Source organism: Nanorana parkeri, unplaced genomic scaffold (assembly GCF_000935625.1).
Source record: "Nanorana parkeri isolate BGI_ZX_2015 unplaced genomic scaffold, ASM93562v1 scaffold736, whole genome shotgun sequence".
Taxonomy (NCBI): Eukaryota; Metazoa; Chordata; class Amphibia; order Anura; family Dicroglossidae; genus Nanorana; species Nanorana parkeri.
This window is the reverse complement of record NW_017307004.1, coordinates 634,859-651,681: the sequence shown is the minus strand read 5'-3', so window position 1 is coordinate 651,681 and position 16,823 is coordinate 634,859. Positions and strand designations below refer to the sequence as shown.

General features: G+C 44.6%; 1 protein-coding gene across 1 annotated transcript in view; it reads left to right on the top strand.

Annotated features, from left to right (window-relative positions):
* The window catches only part of CUNH16orf45 (chromosome unknown C16orf45 homolog), a 206,589-nt gene that overhangs the window by 122,078 nt on the left and 67,688 nt on the right, over positions 1–16,823 (top strand). Inside the window, exon 3 of the mRNA XM_018564213.1 lies at positions 10,479–10,552. Within this exon, the coding sequence (XP_018419715.1) occupies positions 10,479–10,552 (74 nt within the window). The remainder of the gene's footprint in view (positions 1–10,478; positions 10,553–16,823) is intronic.

Here is a 16,823-nt window from a genome sequence, read left to right as displayed (position 1 = left end):
TGCCTGCGGTCCGGTGCGATCATAATAGTGCTTGCAGCACTTTGATCGCACCGTACCGCAGGCACAATGTGCCTTGCGATCCCGTGCAGCCGATCGCATTGTGGCTGAAGGGCATGGCTACGGTGCCATTCACTTCAATGGCCCACCACGCCCCCTCCTGCACCACCAAAAAGTGAGCCGGCCGCAATGCATTTGGTGTGAACCTAGCCTCAGAGTGCAAATGCATGAACTTCTGGATTATAACTCTCTTATCACCAGCACTGCTCCCCAAAGACTAGTAAGCTGCTCAATTTGTTATGAAAGGTCCTCTTCAAGCTGTGATAAAGCTGCCTCACATGCAAGATCCTGCTATTAGGCCTCATTCACACACAAAGCAAGAGCAAAATTGTATAATGCATATATATGTGCGTATATGCGTGCACCATATGCAATTCCAGAATGCATCATTCTGGAAATTACGCACATATAGAAATTTTAATTAACTATACGTGCGTATATGTGCGTAAAATACGCAGAAATACGCTGCCCGGACGCATCTCAGTTCCATTCTGTTTTTGCGCATTTTTACCCTACGCAAATATACGGCTCCATATGCAGCTATGTGTATGGAGCCATTTATTTGCATATGCTGCATATGGGACAATGCGCGCGTACGCGCATATACGCAGCATATTGTAGGGCAGTGTGAATGAGGCCTTAGAGTCCAGCTAGCCTAATGCATCACAAGGATTGCACAACCTTTAAGCAGTGCTTGGCCTTCTATCACTTTGCATAATGCTGTGCAGGTTTCCCCTGCAGGGGCAGCAGTGAATAAGGAGGCAGAAAGGTGGAAGTCTGAAGCCTTAAACAGTGGTGATGTACTTTATGAGCTGTCAATTACTAGCCCAGTCAAGCAGCTACATCCACAATTTCCCCTCTAGCCCTATGGCAGTCGGCTACAGAGTTTTGCCCTGGCTCACCCATAGGCCAGTAATGACCCTTACTTGCCAGGGCAGTCCATACTTGGCCTAAGAACACAGAAGCGGACCTTTTGGCTGGCAATAAGGTCTCAGGGTCAGGGTAGTTTCTGAGTGAATTGACATCATGCTGCATTGCTCATCCGGGACTGCAGTTGCCTTGAGTTGGTACAGATCTCACCACACACACACACACACACACACCAATATCTAATGTCACAGGGGATGGAAGAATTCACAATCCTCCTTTCTTCATTTAAACAAACCAAGATTACTCCCTCCCAAGAAAAACAAAAGTTCTTTTAAGGGTTTCTCTTGTTGGTTGTTTCCAGATGAAGCACTGAGATCTTGAGGAATGCTGAATTAAGTTATACTTGCTTAGGACATTACATGAATGGATATAACATTGTGAAGAAAAGGAACTTCGTGTGTATCACAGATAAGGATCCACACAGGGACCAGCATTCCACAACAGCGCCATCTACAGCTCAAAAGACATCAGTACATTAGTATACGCTGTTGCATTTCCAACACCTCTGACCAACTTGCCCAGTATGTGTCAGGTTGTGGGAGCTTAAAAAAGTTTGAGCGTATACTGTTCAGAGTTTATGTTCATGGGTCCTGTTAAGAGTTCAAGACTGACATTTTCAGGTTTTTCTTCTCATCTTTCAGTCCATTCATTACCATCAAGGTTCCTTGGTGAAAGCGAAGATCTAGGTTATATGTACACATATCCAAATGGCGTCTCGTAATTTTTTCCTGTCCAAAGATATCAAGCTTTTTGGCCTCTCATTTTCCTAGTGGGACAAACAGGAGACTTAAAGTGACATTAAACCCTCAGATTTTTTAACATAAACCAATACTGTAATGTGTGCCTTACTGTAATCCATGGTAGTTTCCCTTCTCTTTGCTGCTCTTCCTTTTAAATCCTCATGTCATCTCATGCTTGGGGAGAACTTCCCTTTGCAGCTCAGGGCCTCTTCCTGTAGTGCTGTCTCAGGTTACAAACCTATACACAGACACCATATATCCATTCCTGAGACAAGGCAGTCTGCTGCAAAACAGAAGTTCTGCCCAGCATGAGAACAGATACAGATTTAAAAGGAAGAGCAGCAAAGAGAAGGGAAACAACCATGGATTACAGTAAGGCACACATTACAGTATTGGTTTATGTTAAAAAATCTGAGGGTTTAATGTCACTTTAAGACTAGTCTTGGTTTGAACACTTTAAACAGATGGATCAGGATCCAAATATTGCATATAGAATCACTATAGTCAATCACTCAAGCCATCAACTGGCTATAGGATGTTGCGCCTGGCAGATGTGTATTCACATTCCTGTGAACCTGTACTTCATCAAATGTCTTGCTTACCATTCTAAAGTTCAATTTTTGGTTTGTTTACCTGCCCTTTGGCCTTGCCACAATCCTAGGTCATTTTCCAAATATTACATCCAGTCACCGCCTTCTTGAGTGAACAAGTATTCCAACTATTGAAGTGACATCCTGCTGATAGTTCAGCATGCTCATACTCTGGCAGTCCATGGAACCATCTTAAGTTAGGCTCTGATCTAAATTAAAAGTGATCGCCAAGGGTAAAGCCAAGTGGTCTAGTGTTTTGCTGAGGCAGATTATGCCTCTATCCCACCCCTTGGCGTCCCAAGTTGATAGGACAATTCCTTGGTGTCTCAAGTCGACAGGATCATTTCAAATGGTGACACTAGACTTATTGGAGGCTGAGTCTTCCAACAGGGTTCTTCAGACAACAGAGAAAACCTTCCCTGTGCCAGTGGTTCTGGATGATTCCAAATATGAGATTCTTGGTTGTGGCTAAAGCTGGCGAGCCTATTTCAACTGTTATCTATGTCCCTATCCAGTGATCTTGTTAATAAAGGATTCCTATGTGCGAATCACTTCAACAGCCTTTTAGTCCAAAGTCAGGGACAGTCCATTAGGGGGGAAATGTCCTCAGCATCTTGGAGTTCAGAAAGCCTTTCAGATCCATGGAACCTCCGTATTAGTTCCATGAACAACTGGATGATGTTTTTTCCATAGATTTAGTGTCTGCTCATAGATGTAGGAACTGCTCACTGCTGATAGAGGTACCTCTAATCAAGGATTCAGCGCTGAACTCCCCAGAATTTCCTGGCTGACACTATAAGCCACGAAGCCCTGGATGACAATTAATGTTTTCTTATCAAGCAGTTTCCTGTGGATCAGCAGCAAGTGGGTTATCCAGATCTCATCCTGATGGTAATCCCTAAGAGCACAGAGTTCAGACGCTCCTTGTCAAGAGAACGTTCTAAGGGAAAGAGTAATAGATATTTTAATGCATATATGATTCATTCAGTCCTAATGGATTCAGGTTCCTAAATGGCACACACAAATATTCAGGTAGGGTGATGGCAAGCATTTGCTTGTGGCCCATCTGTCCAGGGTTCCCTCTCTTGTAGACTCTGACCCTGGAATCCTCTAGTCATCCTTAATATTCAGACCTTCTAAAGCAGGTGCTATATCCAAACACATCCAAAACTACCCTAAGCTGCTTGGGGTTTGGAAGTATAGTCTGCCTTGCCTGGATTACTCATTGACTGATTACTCATCATCAGTCAATGAGTGTTTGTTGAATAATAGAGCATCTACTAAACATCACATAGATTCCACAGTGTGAAATAATTTAATAGACTTCGCAAGCTTAATAGGTTTTGTCTCTTTTCACCTTGCCATGACAGATATATTGGACATTCTTCAGGCAAGCAATATGTACTTGGGTGTCAGTACCCTCTATATTCATCCTCTGAGACACAATGGATAGCTTATTTATTGATAAGCCAGCTCTTAAGGACTTGCGCAAGAATTCCCTCTCCAGAAGAGTCTCTTCTTTTTCGTTAGAATTTACAAATAGTGCTGTATATGTTTTTTTTCCTCGACTTCATCTAGCTCACACTTACTCATGGACAGTAACATGTACAATAGTTTTTTCCTCCTCAGGGAGGAGGGTGTTGAATTGTTAAATTAGGCTGCAAACCACCTTATTGCTACCATTTCACAGACAAGGTAGTCCTAAATTGCTCTCCCAGCATCTGCCGAAGGTTGGAAGACCCTTCCATCTAAATAGGACATCAATGTTGCCACTAGGGCTGGTAATGATAAACATTTTCTTTAATCGATTAATTCCGATTAATTATAACGCACATACAGATCCAACTACATTGGCCTATACACATACAGTACAGCAATGAAGTAATAAAATGAACTCGGATCACACTAATCCAGCACGTTATTAATCTCACGTGCCCCACTCAATATGGCCGCCACTTGAGTGGGGCAACTCAGAATAATAACGTGCTGGATTAGTGTGATCCTAGTTCATTTTATTACTTCATTGCTGTGCTGTATGTGTATAGGCCAATGCCTTGGCTGGCGCTTGTGCAGAAAGTTTCTTGGGCAAACTCACGGCCCAAGTGGCTCCGTCGGCTAACGAAGGGGGAACGGCGGCTCCGCCGGGTTCTCAGTGTGTAATGACAGTTCAGCATCTCCTGGTTACCTAGTGAACAGGGAACGCTGAACTGTCATGAGAGCTTGTCGGAGCCGGCTTTGATATCACCGCCGGCTCCAACAAGCTCTCATTGTAATGACAGCTGGTCCTGGCCAATAGAATACAGTTGTGCGGAGCTAGCTGTCACTGCCAGCTCCGCCTAATCATTTTCTCCTTTTTTTTTCTGCTTTTTCTCCTTTTTCTATTCTGCTCGGTACCACAGAGGTACCGAGCAGAATAGCAGAGCGGCATTCGGCTATTCACTCACTGCTGTTCGGTATCTATGAGAATAGGCCAAACAGCAGCTAGTAGCCTCCCGGAAGTTCGGCTCAGCCGATCCAGATGTTGGATCAGCTGAGTCGAATTTTGCTGACTGACATGCATGTCACATTTCAGCTATTCATTTCAGGTAAACCTTATTTTTATTACCATTTTCTCTTTGATCACCTGCAGGCCAGACCCAGGGCTGTCATCAGGGGGGGTACGGCCTGATACTAATGTAAGGGGCCCGGGCACCCTGGGGTAGCCCGCATGGGACCCTTACATGAGCATGGCCCTATCAGCGCAGGGCCCCAGCCACTGGCGGAAGTACCAGGGTCGCAATCGTGACCAGGCCCTGGCGTTCCGCCTGTAGGAGAAGAAGAGTGCCCACACTCAATCATCCTGATTGTAGGTGGCCCGGCCTGCTATGCCCGATGCACTGGCCTGCCGGGCGCTATGCTCTGACAGACCGAAGCTTTTCCGAGCAGGGCAGTGAGAGGGAGGGGTTAATCGGCACCAGTGCCGAACCTGGGGGGGCAGGAGAAGCATGTGCCCTGGTCACGCCGAATTAGGAGGGGTGGCAGGGGGGATTTACCTGCCCGCTGGCTCCCTCCCTCTCTCCTCCCACAACTCTGCAGGCACTGCCAGGGCCAGCTCTGCACCTGAGGGCCCTGGGAAGGAGGGGGAGGGCTCTAGGAGTGGTGTCAGGCAGAGGGGGAAAGAGCGGACCGACCTGGACACAGAGGCTGGGTGAGCTGTTAGCAGCCCTAACCCTGCACTCCTGTCACCTGAGACCCTGCAGAGCCCTGGTGAGACCACCTGTATCCCTGGTGAGACTGCCTGTATCCCTGGTGAGATCGCCCACACCCCCATATTATCTATCATGGGAAAGAACTGCTGAGTGTCTGCCTGCTGGGAGCTGTAGTCCCAGGAGGCAATGTCGGCACCTTGTTGGTTAACGGGCCCCCCAAGTGGTGGAACGTCAGGGCCCAGTCACAACTGCGACTCTGGTAGTTCCACCACTTGGGGGTGCCCAGACAGGAGGAATAGGACCCCGTTAACAACCTCAGCTCCCAGCATGCAGCGGACCAACTCTACGCAGCTCCTTCCCATGGGGGTTGGGGGGGCCTTCATGGTTTCTTGCATCGGGGCCCTGAAGTTTCTAATTTTTCTTGTTATGCCTCTGGCCCCAGCATTGCCGATCCAGCGGCTTCGGAGCAGGCTGGGACCCCATCAGCGCCACCACTGCTCTGATCTTGGACCGGCCGGAAGTGACATCGGGCCACTTCCAGCCAGTCCGGCGGCAGAGGCCAGGTGTGCAGGAACCAGGAGCAGGTAAGAGGAGCTGGGAGGGAGATGCAGCCCTGAACCAGTCCACCACAGAGAGTCTCAGATGGGCTGTGTAGCATCTATGGTGGGCTCTGCAGGATCACTCTCAGGTGGGTCCTGTGTCCAGTGGGTCACTAAGCCCAGAGTCCATCGGGTCACTAAGTCCAGAGTCCATCGGGTCACTAAGCCCAGAGTGCAGCGGGTCACTAAGCCCAGAGTCCAGCGGGTCACTAAGCCTAGAGTCCAGCAGGTCACTAAGCCCAGAGTCCAGCGGGTCACTAAGCCCAGAGTCCAGCGGGTCACTAAGCCCAGAGTCCAGCGGGTCACTAAGCCCTGAGTCCATCGGGTCACTAAGCCCTGAGTCCTTCGGGTCACTAAGCCCAGAGTCCAGAACGTCACTAAGCCCAGAGTCCAGAACGTCACAAAGCCCAGAGTCCAGAACGTCACTAAGCCCAGAGTCCAGCGGGTCACTAAGCCCTGAGTCCAGCGCGTCACTAAGCCCAGAGTCCAAATAATATACTGTTCTGCATTGCTGTATAAATGTATTGCTGGGATTTGTAGTCCAGCTGGTGCCATTCTGCATTAGAGTGTAAGCTCCTCTGTACAGACACTGATGTGACTGGCTCAGTGTTCTCTGTACAGCACTGTGGTATATGTCAGAGCTATATAAATGTATAATAATAATAGTGTGACTGAGGGGGGACACTAGAGTGTAAACTCCTCTGCACAGAGACTGGTGTGGCTGGCTCAGTGTTCTATGTACAGCACTGTGGTATATATCATAGCTATATAAATGTATAATAATAACTAGGGATGCACCAATACCGAGTATTTGGGCAAGTACTCTCCCAAATGCTCCGATGTCTAGCCCGATACTTAAGCTTCAGACATCAGGAAGCCGGGCAGTGAGTCATTACACGGCGCTCGGTTTCCTGTTTAGCCAGAAAGCTGGCTCCATGCTTTCTCGCCACCTAGTGACAAGAAGCATGAGGACGGCCTCCCTACTAATCGGGAAGCCAGGTGGTGAGTCATTACACGCCGCCCGGCTTCCTTAATGGGACTTCCGATTTCGGGTTTGGACGAGTACCGGAAAAAAAACGGTATTGGTGTGTGGACACACACACACATTAGAGTGTATGCTCCTCTGTCAGAAACTGATGTGACTAGCTCAGTGTGGGGGGCGGTGATGCGGGGGGGCCCGGCCTAAAGCCGTATAAGGGGCCCCAAAACTTCTGATGCCCTTCTGCCCTGACCAGACCCACTGTTACCTAACCTATACAATTGAGCTTAGGATCTATTGTCAGTAAGTATTGCAGTTAAATTAAAATGTGTGATTCAATATTCCACCGAATCCCAATTAATCATAATATACATACATGTTACATGTTATCAGATGTTCAAGTTAGTCTATTTCCATGTATGCTCTACAATATATTGTGCTATTCTATGGCACATTCTATGGCAACATATCACTATTATTGCCTTTTCTCTTGATTTCGTGTTGCCTTTGATTTTAATTGTTGTTTTTACTTTTCCATATTTTTAGAAATAATTATTTAACTTATTTATTATGCTCACTATAGCCCCCAAAATGGGTTGCATTTTATAATTTTTTTTCAGAGCAAAAATCAAACTTTCTTTATCATCAACTAAGGGATAGGGCATATCATATTCATAAACCATGGGTTATACTGCTTCCTAAAAGGAGGATTTTTTTCCTCTTTATTCAACAGCTACTGGTAGATTCAGGCCAGGTGCTAAATCCTGAAAGTCTCTACCAGGGGCGGATTAACAACACATGGGTCCCCCGGGCAATACAAGATTATGGGGCCCCCTTGTGCTCCACCCATATACAAGCCCCATCCACAAGCCCCATCCACAAGCCCCACGTGCATAAATATTTTTGTGTTACAAAAATTATTTCTCCACACTATTTTTAAAATAGTGGGCCAATTCACTAAAAGATGAATTGCCGGGGAACTGATAGGAGAATTTGAAAATATAGATAAATATAGGCAATTTGGAAAGTGAGCAGAATTCACAGCAGACCTCAGACCAGCACCAATACAGGGCAGACCTCAGACCAGCACCATTACACAGCAGACCTCAGACCAGCACCAATACATGCCAGAACCCAGACCAGCAGCAACACACGGCAGACCTTAGACCAGCACCAATACACGGCGGACCTCAGACCAGAAACAATACATGGCAGACCTCAGACCAGAACCAATACATGGCAGACCTGCAGACCATACACTGCTAACCTGCTGAGGTTCTACGCAGAGGCAGATGCGGAAGTCTCGCCAGGGGCAGATGCGGAGGTCTCAACAGGACCCCCAAGTGTCAGTGTGTCATTGTTCTGGGCCCCCAAGTGTCAGTGTGTCATTGTCCAAGTACCCCCAAATCCCAATACCTCCGATAGGGTTGTTTGGTAAAACATGTGAAGCACATCCAAATATATAATGCACCTAAAATGTACTGTATCTAAAACAGAGCAGTGAATGTGAAAAAGGAGTGAGGGCCCAGTCACACCATAATGAGTGTGTTCCAGAGTGTTCGGCCTCTGGAACGCAACCCAGGCAGCTCACTTTGTTTTGGGGCTACCTCGGAGGTACCAAGCAGAATAGCCGAGCCGAATGCCACTATTCACTTACTGCAGTTCGGCCCCCATGAGAATAGGGGAGAACGGCAGCGAGTGAGCTGCCAGAGCTTCAAATCAGCTGATCCTGATGTTGGCTTGGCTGAGTGGAACTCCATCTGCACTTCGGGTCAGCCGAACTTCGGCTCGGTTATTCACACGGCTGCCTTTGTTGTGGTTTTTTTGTGTGTTTGTAGCGCCAAATAAAACAAATTAAAAAAAAAAGCTTTGTACCAGAAACATGATTCTAGTGCCTTTATAAAAAAAAGAGACAGATCGCAAAATAAAATGTGTAGCTTAAACGAGGGCTCAACAAATCCCAGGTTCGAGGTCGCCATGGTGACTAGAAATTGCGTCCTGGAGTCTGGGCTTTTGTCACCCCATTCCCTGTCCCCAGCCACCACCTCTGCCACTGAATCAGCTCTGCTCCTCCTGTTCTGCTCCCTGCTGGGAGCCTGCTGCATGCTGCGTTCTGTGGCCCCTTCGATCCCTGCCTGTATCAGTAAAGGAAGCAGGGATCCAAGGGGACACAAACCGCTGCAGCTGGTGCCCAGCGGAGAGCAGAGATTGTTGTCAGCTGCTGTGATCCTCCTGTGCCCTCCATGCCCTCTCTTCACCTCATGTCACATTGGAGATCACAAGTTCTCTTTAGGGTGACATTTAGGGTTTATTAGATCTTTCCACTTAAATAGCTTTAGCTCGGGAATGACAGCTGCTTGCTGTTGCAGCTGAATGTGAACACAGCAGGCAGTGGCTAGGAGTAGAACCAGCCTGCTATTGGCTATTTTAAATAGCAGGATCCATTAGCAGGCTGACTATTTTACCCACCCACATACTGACTGTCAATCAGCAGAGGAGTGGGTGGGTGAACCTGAAGGAGAACTTTATCATAAGTTCTTTCCTCTGCTGATTGACAGTCAGGTAGTGGATGGGTAAATGGGTAAAATAGCCAGCCTGCTAATGGCTACTGCAATTTAAAATAGCCAATAGCAGGCTGGTTATTGCCCCTAGCCAGTGCCTGCTGTGTTTACATTCAGCTGCCTCAGCAAGCAGCTGTAATTCCCCAGCTAAAGCTATTGAAGTGGAAAGGTCTAATAGACCCCTAATGTCACCTTAAAAAGAACCTGTCATCTCCAATGTGCTATCACATAGTGGACTTGTAAGCCCCCCCAAGTGATAACAATGAAGTTAAGTAAAAAAAAAAAAAGTTTGATAAAATAAAAAAATATCAAAAATAAATTAAAGTCCCCATGAACGTGCACATTCTAACGGAAAAACAAGTCGGGTGCACACACATACGAAAGCAACGATTGCACTACACATGTCAAGTATCGCCACCACGTGCACAAATTAAAACTTTAATTCAAAATTACGACCAAAAAATTGTAGTTAACCCTTTTTTATATTCTTAACTTCTCCATTCCCTTCCCTTAGCTTCTTTTTTACCATTTAATTTCATTTTAGTTTTAGTAGTGCCAAACTGAGGAGCTTGGGGAGGGGGGCACCTTGAGTGCCAGAGTACCTTTTCCAGGCACTGCTTGGCACTGTACAGAAATGAGAAGGGTTGCAGTGCATTGCTTTAAACATGCACAAACAATATATTTCCTACTTGCAAGAAAAATATAAGGTGGTAATGGATGCAGCATCTCACTTTTACAATCTTTGCATCCTTGAGGAGTGTATCCCTGTACTATTCTTGCATCTGAAGGAGTTATCCTACTAAATGGTCAGTATCTTATTTTGTTTTCTTATAGGATTGACGACATTCAGCTGTGCAAAGAAATTATGAGCCTGAAACAAGATTTGCAGACCTCAGTAGATGTTCCTGGTAAGTGCTAACATTTGCCATAAAATGTAAACTATGAAATCAGGGACGTTACTAGGATATTAAAAGACCTGGGGTACAAAGAGAGAGGTAAATCTGCAAACTGTGAGCATGGTGAAATTGCACCTTCAGTGGAGTGGCTTAACTGAACTCTGGCTTGTAAGGTGCATGGAGGCTGCCAATGCTGAACTCTCAGTTTGAGAGTGCTTTTTTCTAGCTGTCATTCTGAAGCTTTGACTTCAGTGCTTTCTAAGTGTTTGGCCTGGAAAAGGTATACTAATTCTGACACATTTCTGTCACTCATTTACAGCATTGCTTTTTCTATGTCTGTGTCTAAAAAGACAAAACCAGGCAACTAGCAATTTTTCCAGGAGGCCAGCAATGGAAGCCTCTTACTTCCCTTGTGACAGTGTTACTTTAGAAAATGACTTAATTACAGTCTCTCAGGATGCATAATCCTTAACACAAATAATTATTTTTCATTCAATACATTTTTATTAAAAATGTACAAAAGTACAGAATCCGTTGTACAACAAGATATATTATAATAGTGGAATTGGAGTAAAAGGAATACAATCTGATCGGGTTAGTGATGTAATACTTCCAAGGAAAAAGTAACAATCATCAGGCTATAGACAGGACAGAGATCATAGAGTCAAATATAAATAGCATATTGATCTTCTCCAAACATAGAGAGCAAACAAAGTTCCAGGTTTTAAAGAAAATAAATCACTGTTATCGGATTGAAAGATAAAAAGAAGGGAGAGGAAAATAGAGAAAATAGGAAAAGCGGGAAGAGGAAAGGAGAAGGGAAAAGAACAAATAGGGAAAGGGGAGAAAGAACCAGTTCCCAAGAAGCAATATCGTCATGAAGTCACATTGATGTATGTATCCAGGAAAGAGACAATTCCTCAGGTCGTTATTAGGCCAGCATCAAACTGAGGCGGAAGACATTTTCTGATCTAGGGGTCCAAATTTGTGCATAGTATTGTGAAGTTTAGCTGACAATTTTTCGTACACAAATACTGTGTGTAGACGAGATTTAGTTTCAGGAAAGTGTAGAGAGGGGTATAACCAGGCTTTGGCAATTGTTTGCTTAGCCTCGATGAGAACATGTGCCATTAAAGTAAATTGGGTTTTATGGCTACTGCTGGTTGGAACCGGGGGGAATGTTGGATGAGGGATCGAATAAAAGCAAAACTTTTGTGCCAAAAATGTTGTGCAATCGGGTATGTCCACCAAATGTGAAGCATAGTTCCCAGGTCATTGCAGTAGTGAAAGGAATTAGGGGATGTAGAGGAGAAGATGCGGGCAAGTCTAGAGGGAACATAGTACCAGGGTAATAAAACCTTATAGTTGGTTTCCACTGCCGCCACGCATTGAGAGGAGGTCCTGATCGTGGCCCAAATTTGTAGCCATTGATCTGCATCCAATGTTATACCAAGATCATGTGTTCATTGAGACATGTAGGAGTGGGTAGGGTGGGTAGAAGGGAAGTGTAGAGTAGAGAGATTACCCCCCCTAGCATTCGGAGAGTCTAAGCAAATATGTTCAAATGGAGTGAGAGGAGTCCAAATGGGATTAGGGCCTAGCACTGAAGTTAAAAAGTTACGACTTAGCGGAAGATGTCAGCGATCATAAGGTTATGTTTAGCCTGTAGAGGAGAAAGGTACAATACCTTTTGGGGTCGAGGAGAGTATAAATTTGTGTTATGTTCTTAGAGGACCATCGAGAGAAACAAGAGAAAGCCACAAGGGAACCTCAGTAGTGGCATGATATTTAGTAAGAGGGGCAATCTGTGCTGCTCGGTAATATTGACATAGGTTAGGAACCCCTGAACCTCCCGAAAGTCTAGGAAAAAAACATAGTATGTCTAGGGATATGTGGTTTGTGACCTGCCCAAATGAAGTGCATCACTTGTCTTTGTAAAATGCACATGGGAGGGGAGTGGAAGAGGGAGGACTCTAAAGAAATAGAACAGTTTTGGAAGAAAGGTCATTTTAATGGCCGCTATACATCCTAGTAAAGAAAGGGGGAAATGAGACCAGGTAGAGAGAAGAGAGCGTATGTGTGTAAATAGTGGAGGATGATTAGCCGAATACAACGATTCATAGGAAGAAGTAAGGTGAACACCCAGGTAAGGCAGTGCGGAGTAAGCCCACGGGAAAGAAAAAGATGATTGTAATTGTTGGACAATTGACGTCGGGAGCAAAATATTAAGGGCTTTAGATTTAGCTAAAGTCACAGAGGGTCCCGACAAGGTATTAAAGAAAGAGAGAACTGTGAAGAGGTTAGGTGGTGAATAAGAGGTTGAGATAAGGAGAGGAGGATATCATCTGCGAACAGATTCAACTTATGGTGGTGGCCAGGTACAAGAATTCAAGAGATACCAGAATGATTATGAATCTGCAGAGCAAGAGGTTCGATGGCTATTGTGAATAGTAGTGGGGAAAGAGGGCATCCCTGTCTAGTTCCTCTATTTATAGGAAAGGGGGAGGATTTAAATCTGGCATAATGTGCTAGCAGTAGGATAACAGTAGAGGGAAGAGATCCACTTACAAAATGAGGGACCAAATCCCCAGCGTTCTAATATGGAAAAAAGATAAGGTCACAAAAGGGAATCAAAAGTTTTCTACATCCAAAGAACGGAACATAGAGGGGGTACCCCGAGTGCGTGCTAGATGGGAGAGGAGAGTTGCTCTGCATATACCGTCAGTGGCCTGACGAAGTGGAATAAATCCAACTTTTTTTTTCTTTTTTTTAAAGATGCTTTTTATCATTACCCAGTGACATAGAAACAAAGAAACCAAAAAAAAGGGGGGAAGGGAATGATATTACAGTCTCAGTACAAAAGGAAGATTACAGTCTCATTACAGAAAGACAATGTAAGATTAGCATCATCGTACAGTGTACAAATAGAATCAGCAAGGTAAACTAGAACTCCTAGGTATTAGTCTGGGTTACAGGGTACAATCATGGAGGATCAGAAGGCTGGTACGCGCCTTGCAAAACTGCTGTATTCTCATTCTCTAATAGACATATGGAGGGAAATGAACCCTGCGGTGAAAGACTACACGCATTTTTCCTCAGCACATCATAGTTATGCTAGGATAGATCACTTCTTTGTCTCCGCTTCTCTTGTGCCTCTGGTTGCCTCCTCCACCATTAGGGAGACGGCATGGTCAGACCACTCTTTGGTGTTGATGGGACTCACTACACTATCACTAGCTGCTAAACCTTTTTGTTGGCGTTTGAACAAATCTCTGTTGGGGGAGGCTGCAGTACAGGGTGAGGTCCATTCACACTTGGAATACTATTTTGTTATCAATGCCACACCTGATATGTCCCCTACTATTGTATGGGCGGCCCATAAGGCGACAATTTGAGGCCGACTAATGGAATTGGCTACCAGAATAAAGAAGAGGGCAACCAGACGCATAAATGAACTGGACACGGAACTTCAAAGTTTATCTCGGGCTCATAAGCAGACTCCGTCATTAGATCTTTTGAAATCCCTGGATAAAACTAGATTAGAATTGGAATTGAACTTGTTACTAACTACTAAAGCTGAAAAAAGTATTCGATGGTCAGATAACAAATACTATGTCCATAAAGACAAAATTGGTACCCTCTTAGCCACTAAACTATCCCCTAAACCTAGAGTTTACACGTTCCCTAAAATTCGATGTACCTCTGGTGCAGTACCTGAACGTTAGCCAGAGACGCCCCTGTAAATAACATTTTGGAGAGATTCAATAGAAGTAAGTATAGTCGCTTCAGTTGCCGTATAGGCGTTTCCCACCTGGGGGAGAAGCGAATTATGGATTAATATCAGCTGGGTGGCCAAATAGTACACATGGAATCAGATCAGTCATTCACTCGGCTGCCCTCGGCAGCTTAGTGAATAGACCCCTAAGAGTAGAAACCAAGATCGGAGCTAGGAGGTCAGAAATCTTTGTCTATAACAAAGATCAGGAAAACCCCCTGAGACCCGCCTGCTTGTGAGTTTTGAGGGATTTTATGGCGGAAAAAACCTCTGAATCTGTAATAGGATCTTCAAGGAGTTGCTTGATGTCATCTGGAATCTGTGGAAGGAAAGGGAGGAGAACAGATTGTCTGCAGATTCTTTTTGAGAAGGGGTGGTCTGGAGTATAGAGTTGTTCTAAGTGTTTTCCAAATTCATTAACAATTTTGGATGGATTATTGGTCAAGGAACCTTGGGAGGTCCATAAGGTCAATGGACGTCTCGTTGGGTCTAGATTACGGAGACAAGTTGCTAACATTGTTTCAGGTTTATTAGCATGCAAATAAAAATGATGTTTTGTGTTACGCAGTATGTTGTCAGTTTTGTATGTTAATAACAGGTTCAAGTCTCGACATGCCCCCTCAAGTCGACGGCAGTTAGCAGGAGAAGGGGAGAGGGAAAAATCTGCCGAAGCCATAGTGAAAGCGACTTCTAGGATTTTTTGTTTCTGTAATCGTTCTCGTTTGAATTTAAAGGATAGCCCTATGCATTTTCCTCTAATTACCGCCTTGTGGGCTTCCCAAAGCATTACTGGGGAAATGTCTGGTGTGGAATTAGTGGCTATGTAGTCCAAGATAGCTGATCATTTCTTTCATATGCCTGGCATTCTCTGCATTAGAAAATAATTGCTCCTTATACCTTGAAAGAACAAAGCAAAACAACATTGATGAATTATATATAATTAAGGATACTGTTCTTCCTGTGCATTAAGAAAAATAGACAAATCAAAGCACTTTTAAATAAAAACAATTAAAGTTAAAAATTATAATAACTCCCTAACATTTTAGTTTTTCTATTTCGTTATGGGAAAATGAATGCTTATGTTATTAATTATAATTAATTGAATACAGTAGCTAAAAATTAAACTTACCTTGGATCAAGTGAAGTTGCTATGCCATAAAGAGGGTTTTGCTCTGCCAGTTAAGCGCCTCTACAAAGCGGCAAGTAAAGTGCTCCTCATCATTTTGATAACTTGGTCCTCCTCAGCCATGTTCGATAGAACTTTCTGTACCACAGTGACAGATGGAATAACATCTGAGGCAAAAGCGTCAGACGAACTCATTTGACAAGTCAGCTCTTCAAAGGGAGCCAAGATGTTCAGCACCTTCTCCATTAGATTCCACTGGTTTGCGGTAATAGTTACAGGGAGCTCATATTCTGATGCATAGACTCCAAAGGCCCGTTTCTGCTCAATCAGAGACTGCAACATGTAGAATGTGCTGTTCCAACGAGTCGGCATGTCTTGTTGGAGCCTTTTAACTGGCTGACCGAGCTGGATCTGGATGTCCCGTAGCCGAGAATATGCCAAGTTGGAATGTTTGAAGTGGCCGATTATTCTGCGCCCGACTACCACGGCTTCTGCAATGCTGCGCTGTGATAGCAGGCCCTCAGAGACAGCCAGCTGCAGTGTATGTGCCACACTGGAAATACTGGGAAGTCCAGCATCTTCCATGCCTTTGATCATGTTTTTGGCATTGTCGGGGACCACAACGTGAACACACGTTTTCTTCTAGCATTATTGCTATTGTTGACCGTTGTGAGAGCCCTGAATTTTTTTTGCGTGGAGCATCACTTGCTGCAGAGTGAAATCCATCTATCCACTGTGCTGTTAGGCTGATGAGAGACAGTGGGCTCACACTACTGCTCCAAATGTCAGTGGTGACACTAATTGCCTTCATCTCCTTCTGCAACATGCTGGAAATGTGCTTCTTAACTGCATTGTGCATTGTGTATCTGCGGCAAGCTAACATTTGTAATGTACCGGCGACTGGGAATCTCATACCTTGGCTCTAAAACATTGAGAAATCGATGAAAACCCGTATTGTCGACTAATGAAAGTGGTTGATCATCCAGAACAATGAATTGGCTAAGCGCTTCGGTTATTTTCACAGCTCTCTGGTTTGCCATTTTATCTCTTCTGGAAAAGGTTTTCTGCAGTGCTACTGCTAGTATTGCTATTGCTAGCAGCAAATTCGCCATATTCAGCTTTGTGCTTAATTTTCAAATGCTTTATCAGATTACTGGTATTGAAAGAACTTAACTTTGTTCCACCTCTGGATATTTTTGCAGGGCAAAGTTTGCATTCTGCCATGCGTACATTGTTCTCGTTAATTTTAAAATAGTTCCACACTACTGACATTCTGCTGATGTCTCTGAAAGGCTCCCAAATATAATGCACTCCACCTTGGTTAAAAAAACAGAAAATAGAAAACTATGATTATTAGAACTAGCAGAAAGTACTATCCACTT